Below are 8,822 nucleotides of genomic sequence, written 5' to 3'. Positions count from 1 at the left end.
TTTCCCTTCTTTAATATATCTTTTTAAAGTATTTAAAGTTTACATTGACACTATTCAGGGTAGCACAGTGAAGTTTGACAAATGTGATATTACATCACGTTATCTCCTTTTTTTTTTTTGTTTTTTCTTCCTTTTTTCCCCTTCTCCATTTTTAACCTTCAACAGATAAACTTAGAATATAGTATTTTGTAGTTGCATGAATTTATCGACTCACCCTGTTTCTTCTAATTTTTGTTATGCACTTCCCCTGCTCTAGGGCAAAGAAGAAGGTGATTCTGGCACCTAAACCCAAAGTGAAGGTAAATGCTGGAACAGTCTATACCAATATACAGGAAATAATGTTGAATATGGAACATACTAAAAAATGTCCTTCTTTTGAACCAACTGTAGTGATGAAGCTATAACACTTTTTTGAGACAACAGTTCTAACTTGAGTTAGAACTTTAGTTTCCTCTAACTTGAGGAAACTAAACTAGAGAGTTTATGGACTCTGTTTTCCTTTTACAGTATTTAAAAAAGTACTGTAAATATTATTGTTTCCAACTTTTTTTGTATTATAGATTATCAAAACACTTTTATGTATTAAGTAAGTTTAAACAACATGGAGAGGGTCCAGAGGAGGGCCACATGCATGATCCAGGGACAGCAGGGCAGACCTTACAATGAGAGGCTACGGGACCTGAACCTGTTCAGCCTTCACAAGAGAAGGCTGAGGGGGGGACCTGGTGACCATCTATAAACTCACTAGTGGGGACCAGAAGGGTTTGGGAGAGACCTTGTTTCCCCTAGCGCCCCCAGGGATAACAAGGAATAACAGCCACAAGTTGTTGGAGAGTAGGTTTAGATTAGACATCCATAAGAACTACTTCACAGTCAGGATGGCTAGGATCTGGAACCAACTTCCAAGGGAAGTGGTGCTGGCTCCTACCCTGGGGGTCTTTTAAGAGGCTTGATGCCTACTTGGCTGGGGTCATTTGAGCCCAGTTTTCCTCCTGCCCAGGCAGGGGGTCGGACTTGAAGATCTACAAGGTCCCTTCCGACCCTACTTCTATGATTATGATTTTATGATAAACAATTTTAAATCATGCCACTTCAATATGCTCAATACAAAACGTTCTGGAATATTTTGCTTGCAAAAAAACTCCAGGTTTTGACTTCTCGTTCCAATTCAGGACAAAACCAATTTAAAAAGTTTCCCCATGGACAGAAGTTCTGTTTTTGGTCAGCTCTGTAAACCTTACCACTGATCTAGATCTTTTGGAGCTATTTGGTAGCCTCACCAGAAAAGTGTAAATTAGTAGTAGTACAAAATAGTTAATGCACAAAAATATGTATATGTGTTCTCTAATTTGTATTTTATTCATAATGTGTATATTTATTATTTTTATAATAGATTAAAATCCATCTCCTGTAAATGGAGCTTGTTTTGGATCTATGACGGGGGTGTGCAGAATGCGACCCTCTAGGCCATTCTCTCCAGCCCGCAGAGCCCTTAAAAAATTTAGAAAATTTTAATATTTATTTGCCTCTGGTTGCCTGTCATGCAGCCCTCAATGTCTTGCCAAAACTCACTAAGTGGCCCTCCACCCAAAATAATTGCCCGCCCCTGATCTATGAAATGCTTTGCTTCATGGATTTGTTGTTACGTTTAGTATCAGGAAGAAAACAGAATTGAATTAACTTGATGTCAGCTTGCATAATAATCTTTTTTCATACCAAATAATTTAGTGTTAGCATCTTGTAAAAGAGCCTGTTAAATATCAGTTTGGAAAAAATGTATGTCTGGTCCAAACAGCATTTAATTTGCATATGTTGTCCTTGCAAGATATAAATGTTAGCTTTAAACTGAAACTTGGATGATATGAAAATTAAATCGGCAAAGCAACATAATTTCCAAAATGTATTGTTCAATATGGCTGTATCTGCAAATCAGATTTTCCTTAACTTTCTGGATATTGAAGACCAACTATACAACAGTTTAGAGTACAATATACTCTCCTTTATTGTTTCAAGTGGCACTATAGTACAAGGTCTTGCAACATTAGATGTACTAATCAGCTTATTCCTGGAGTATGTTCTGTATAACAGTGTGCCATGTGATGGCTTTAAAAAAAAAAAAAAAAAGATATCTCTGCAGGACAAAGGCTGATTTTTGAAGCCACCCGTTTTAAGATAGTGCATCATTTAAAGCATTTCCTTGCTGTCCAGTCTTAATGCATTTAGACACACAGGCAAAGAAAGGTGGAAAAGTCGCACTCTAGCCCTACCAAGCCCAAGAGATTGTGGAGTTAGTGTGTTAGAAGGGCATGCTATATATTAGTTTTTCTGTACATCTTTTTTTTTTTTATAAACTGTTCTTTGCATAGCCATCTTGATACTGAATCAAGATGGCATGGAAGCCAACTCCAGTGTCTTTCTATTTATTTCATGCGTATATTCACTTGTGGATCTTATGTACTTCCTATGGTAGATTTTGTTAGTGCTAAGATGATCTTTAAAAGAAGCCTAACACTAGAGTTGCACTTCATTTGCAGAGTCATGGCATTGCACTTGAGTCTTGTTGATCTGCTTTGGCAGAGGTGGTGTGACTTAATTGTTTTTCCTTTTCTAATTCCTTCCTTCCAGGACTCAAGTCCAAAGAAAGAGCAGAAAACCTGTGCATCTTCAGTGACTTCAACTTGTGCTACAACATTGAATTCCAGCACATCTGTCAGTACTCCGAACAGCTCTGTCTGTACACCAGCTCCAGAAACCATTTGCCTGGATGACTCGCTGGATGAAGACCTCTCTTTCCATCCACCCTCACTGGATTCTATTTCTGATGCTCTGGCAGTTATCAACAATGGAGCAAAGGGCTCTCCTCTTGGGTCCACTATTGACACACCAACCTCAAGACCTCGCCCTGGGCTAAGGGAAGAAAAGCTAGCAAGCATAATGAGTAAGTTGCCTCTAGCAACCTCAAAGAAAGTAGAGTCAGCTCAGACTCCACATTCATCAAGTCTTATTGCTGGTCACACAGGGCCAGTACCAAAGAAACCCCAAGATTTGGTTCACACTGGCATCTCTTCAGGCCTTATTGCTGGATCTTCAATTCAAAACCCTAAGGTTTCCTTAGAACCTTTGCCAGCCAAACTACTTCAGCAAGGACTACAGAGGTCAAGCCAGATCCAAGCTGCTTCTTCTTCACAGACCCATATTTCTTCTTCCTCCTCCAAGGCTCAAGCAGCTACTTCCACCCCCACTCAGAGGCCCAAGGATGCTGCTGTCCTAGTATCTTCTTCAGAGGCCCAAGGTGGTTCTTCCTCAACGTTACAGGTGACAAAGGTGCACCAGCATTCAGCTGTCCAACAGAAATATGTCTCTCCTCTACAAGCAACTATTAGTAAATCACAGACCAACCCAGTGGTGAAATTGAGTAGCAATCCCAAACTCTCCTGTTCATCCCCAGTCATGAAGACTCCAGATAAGCCAGTAGTATACCGGCTTCCTTTGTCTAACCCCTCATCTGGAAGCGGCTCTCAAGTATCCCACCCACTGGTTTCTCGGACAACATCCAGCACCTCTACCTCTACTAACTATTTGGCCAAGGCTATGGTGTCGCAGGTTTCTTCCCAGGGTTTCAAGCCTCCATTCACAATGGCTGCTTCTCCTAAACCTGCGGCCTCTCCCAAACCCACTTCATCCAAACCCTCTGTGACACCCAAGCCCACTGCATCACCTAAATTCTCATCTAAATCCACCTCATCCCCTAGGCCCACAACAACACCCAGTTCTTCCAGTTCAAGTGCACTAGTATCCCAGAGTAGTCACTCCAGCAACAGTCCCCTTCATAAACAGACCAGCGGAGTAAATATCAGCAGGCAGTCTCCCACAATGAACTTGTTGCCCTCTAGTCGCACCTCAGGCCTCCAATCTACAAAAAACCCTCAGGCCTCTTCAAAATTGCCCAACTCTTCTCCCTCTGGAACTGTTGGCAAAAATAACTTGAGTGGAGTCGGAATGAATGTACCTGCCAGCAGAGGCAGTAATCTTAACTCAAGTGGAGCTAGTAGGACTAGTCTGTCTGGGGGAGCAGGAAGTGGAACACAGGGTGCTACTAAACAGTTGTCAACTCCACACAGACCATCTTCTGCCTCAGGGTCTCCAGTTGTAGCAGCCACCGTGCAGGTATGTATTACTGGGGACAGTTCTTGAGTCTGATCATGAAATTTATCTGGTTTTTTTTTTTGGTTTTTTTTGTAACATCTCTTTTCACAAAAGTATTTTGAAGTATTATGCACATCTTTAACATGTGTACTGAAATTATTTCATACAGGTGAAAGAGATTTTTCCAAATGGTCATGAACACTTAAACTGGCAGGGAAGAATTTTAGCACAGCGTGTTCATTGGTCTATGGTATGGGGGAGAAGTTTTTGTTTTTCTCTAGGGCACTGAAAAAAAAAATATTTGATTTAGTGGGCCACAGACACATAATGGTATTTCCAGACATTATGTTGAAAGAGCTTGGTTCTTCCTCTACCTCTTCTGTGTTTTGATTTTCCTTTCTTGCAATGCCATTTATGTGAAAGTATCTTGTACATTTGTTGCCATGCTTCCAGGATTGACTTCCTGTTCTAAATCTATATAACTGACTTCTCAGTATTTAAGCAGAACACCTACTGAGTTGGCAAACTGTGCTTTTTTTAGTGCTTGTGGTTTGTATTTATGTATGATTGAGATAGATAGATAGAATTACTAGCTAAAGTACCCGTTCTTCGCCGAGGTTATTTTTGTAATTGCTGTGTTTATTTTCAAAGAATGTAATGCAACATATTTAATGTTTTAATATACATCTCTAATCTAAACCTTCCAAAACAACTGAATACCACCTGAGGAAGGAGAGGGAGAGGGAAAGGCTTCAGAAGGAGTATGACAGTTCACCAGCATTAAAAAATAACCCTAGAAATGAATTGATTTAAAAGGGTGGTTGAGCAAGACTTGCTTACATAAGAGGAGTCCACGTGTCTTCACGTGTACTTTGACACAAGTACTTGTGTCAAATAACATTTGAAAACAGACCTTGTTTAGACTTAATAAGAACTGTGGCACTTCTAACCAGTGAAGGCAGTCTGTTTACCCAAGTATTCTGTACTACTTTCTAGAAATAATTTGTTTGTTAAGTTAAAACAAAAAAATTCTTAATCTAGATTAATGGTGTCTCCCTTCCAAAATCTTTTGACATATATGAGCTAGAGGGAAGATGGTTATCTTTTTAATAGCATATTTTCCAGCACTTTGATCCAAAGGCTGTGTAGAGTTGTTTTAAAAAAATGAGACACATTCATGGGATACACCTTGCCTCTACTATCTCTACTGAAAGAATGCACAAGAAAGTGAGAAGGACAGAGCCTGATCATTTGATTCAAGATTAATAATGCATTTGTGCATCTAGGCCAAACTAGAATTGCATGGGACACCATAAATCTGGCACTTTTCTAACCTTCTGAGGCTTCACTTTGCACCCCAAATAATGTGGGTTTTGGATGCAGTTTTCTGGGGGTTTTTTTTCAAGAAAGTAAATTGAATTGTATTTGTTTATATCTGTAACAACCTCCTACATTGTGTATCAGTAGGTTTTGAAACCTGATATTAAAGTACCAGCCAATTGCCCATCAAGAATGATGGGGGTGGAGGGGCGAGGGGGCTGGGATGGAGTTCCGCCACCTAATGCCCCATGGCCTTGGCTCCCCCACCCTCTATCTAGTCCTCAGCACGGCTTCGAAATCATGGTGCTGCTCCCCCATGCTTAGAGAACTCTGATTAGCTGTTTCCGTCAGCCAGTCATAGTGCAGATAAAGCATTACGGACAGACTTAGGCTTTTATAATATTAGAATTGCAGCACAACTTGTAGCAACCGAGTTGTAGAACTTGCTACATTATTTGACAGAGACAGCTGTTATCTGAGTGGATTTACAAGTACTGTACACAAGGTCCCAGAGATTACAGGGGAAACTAGCCCTGTCTCTTCCCTGCAGCCTCTTCCCCACTTTTAGGATTTAGGCTGCTGCCCCTGTCAGGGTGTCGTTCTCCCTCCCCCCCCTTTGCTTCTCCAGGGCAGAGGCGTGGCCAGACACTGGCCAGCATGGCCCCCTGAGGCGAAGGAGGCAGGGAGGGGGTTTATTCCCCTCTCCCTCTGGGGAACTCTAGCCAGGGTCTGCTGGGCTGGGGCGCAGCAGCTCCTGTGAGGCGTTACTGAGCCTGCACAGGGGTGAGCAGCAAAGGTGGTGACCAGGGCTGGGAGACCCTGGCTGTGGTCCCACAGTGGAAGAGGGGAGGGAGGGGGGAATAAACCCCCTCCCTGCCCCCTTCTCCTCAAGGGACATGCTGGCCAGTGTCTGGCCATGCCCCTGCCCATGTTGCTAGAGTGGTGAAGGGATGGTGGGGGGGACCCTGACAGGCTGCTATGCCTCGGCCAGGCAGACCCAGCTAGGCAAGCCCCCTCCCTGCCCCCTTCTCTGTAGGGGGCTATGCCAGGCTGGCATTTGGCTATGCCCCCACCCTTGCTCCACTAGACAGCACAGCACAGCCCAGGGCTGTAAAATATGGTAGGATACTGGGGAGGGGCCCTCTGGTTTAACTTAAACCAGGAAGATGCATGAACTCCCTTTGCCAGGACCTTTGCAAGACAACTTTTTCCATGCTGATTCTTGATTCATCTCTTTGAGAAACCATTACAAACTCCTCTCTACAGATGCTGAGACCAGCATCCTAGCTAGATCAGCTTCTTCATTTGAAGAGGGCTGTTTTCTGTTCACGACTAGAATTGGAACCTCTTCTATACACCCTTCCTTCCTTTCAGGGGGTAGTGCTGTGGAAGCTGGACAGAACATCAACAGGAACCTGTGAGGGAAATGGAAAGGTCATTGGGGTTATTTGAAAATACTTTATCTATTTGCCCTTTCTATTACCATTACCAACAGTGGGTTAGCTGGCTCTATCTGTATTCTTCAGATCAAGATTTCTCTTGCATTAATTGGACCATCAGTTTAAAGCCAGGGGGAAATGATACTTCCACTCTGTTTGCTACTAGCAGAGGCACTGTCACATTTTTAAGCACTGCGTTTCAGGGAAGTCTTGTATAAATTACAGCACAGCAGAGAGCAACAAAGGTGATCAGAGGTTTGGGAAACATGAGTTACAAAGAGAGGAAAAACTCGATTTTGTTTTAGTTTAGAGAAAAAGAAAAGCAAGTGGGGGATTTTATTACAGTCTTCAAATACCCATGGGGTGTTTACATAGAATAATGGCCTGTCACCACTTTCAACATAGCTGCAAAGCACAGGACAAACAGTCTTGAGTCTTGGTCTTGAGTTGCAGGAGTGACAATCTGGGAAGAATTTCATGAGGGTGGTTAAACATCGGAGCAGGCTACCCAAAGAGGTTATAGGATCTCCATCCTTGGAAGTCTATGAGTAGGTTAGACGGACACTTGGCTTGGATGGTTTAGACATGGAAGATTTTGCCCTGAGCAAGAAGTTGGATAAAATGACCTCCTGAGGTCCCTTCTGACCCTACCTCTCTACAATTCTGTGCATCTTTCTGTTTATAAAATTTGGCCATGACAATTCATGAGGAACATCTCAAACAGGCAAAAAGCTGGCACACACTAGCATTTAATTGCATTAGTGTGTAAAAGGCCTGAGAAGAAATACTAGATCCCCATTAAAAGTCTGAATGGCTTTTACTGGTAACCTTCTCCTTGCTAGCTAGGACTTCTCATCTTATTCATGAAAAAGCCAAACAACAAAGCGAACCAAAGGCCACCCACTGAGAAGCCCCAAAAAGGTCCTGCCTCATCTGGAGGAAAATATGTTCTTCAGCAAACCTCCAAATGGAATTGTTGAACTGTCCATCTCTACTTGCCAAGTATGACTTCCTACAATAAGAGGAATCAAAAAGCTTTATGGCAGGTCAGCCAAACTACTCCAGGTATTTGAGTTTGACACAGCATGACTGAACAATGGCCATTGCAGTAGCTAAAACCATTACAGTGGCTCTTTCTTGCCTACAGGCATGGTGAATCCCAGATAAAGGCCAGCTCATCAAAAATCTTCCCCTTTTATTATCCTAAAAAATAAATAAATAAATTTGGAGATTGGACAAGCACCTGGCTGGGATCACATGATCCCAGGTTTGGTGACCCTTTTCTTGCCTGCCAGGGGTAGGGGGTCAGACTAGATGGCCCACTGAGGTCACTTCCGACCCTAGAACCTATGAATTTTTAAATAGTAGTACAACCAACAGTTTATACGCTCAAATAGGTTTTAGAGGGATATCTGAGACTGCAGAACCTACATGTTCTAGTCTTGAAAAGGAAATTTCCAAGACTATAACCACAGTACTGTAGACACAGAGACATAAGTTACAATATAATCAATAATTGACCATAAAGTTCTGAGGAAGAGCATGACTTTTACCACAAGTGACCCTCTCCCTTTTTTTTTCCAGCTGTCCCACAATCCAGGCTTCAGAGAAACAATCGAGGGCTTCATTTATGCCATAAATGTTGAGTCAGGCTGGAATTTCTATTTAATGCTTTCTTTCCTTTCTTTATGTAACTAATTAACCCATTTCTAGCAAGCTTAGTCTGGAATAACATCAGGTAACCCTATAGATATGGAATTTGCTACATTACTCATTTGACCTGGCAGGTGACTTGAATGGCATTTGTGTATTTTTGTTGATCACATATCCAAACATTCAGTATGAAGTGGCTATATGCCATCTTATTCTATAAGCTTTTCACTTTCTTTTTTCATTGTGTTAGCATTTCTTCTTTTG

At 42.0% G+C, this 8,822-nt stretch overlaps 1 protein-coding gene across 1 annotated transcript in view; it reads left to right on the top strand.

Moving 5' to 3' along the window:
- The window catches only part of UBN2 (ubinuclein 2), a 54,843-nt gene extending 50,479 nt beyond the window's left edge, over positions 1-4,364 (top strand). The window contains exons 15-16 of the mRNA XM_025204796.1: positions 257-299; positions 2,626-4,364. Of these exons, the coding sequence (XP_025060581.1) occupies positions 257-299; positions 2,626-4,194 (1,612 nt within the window). The 3' untranslated portion in view covers positions 4,195-4,364. The remainder of the gene's footprint in view (positions 1-256; positions 300-2,625) is intronic.
- The last annotated feature ends 4,458 nt before the right edge of the window (positions 4,365-8,822 follow it).

The sequence above is a fragment of the Alligator sinensis genome, unplaced genomic scaffold (assembly GCF_000455745.1).
Source record: "Alligator sinensis unplaced genomic scaffold, ASM45574v1 scaffold166_1, whole genome shotgun sequence".
Lineage (NCBI taxonomy): Eukaryota > Metazoa > Chordata > Crocodylia > Alligatoridae > Alligator > Alligator sinensis.
This window is presented reverse-complemented; position numbering and strand designations above follow the sequence as displayed.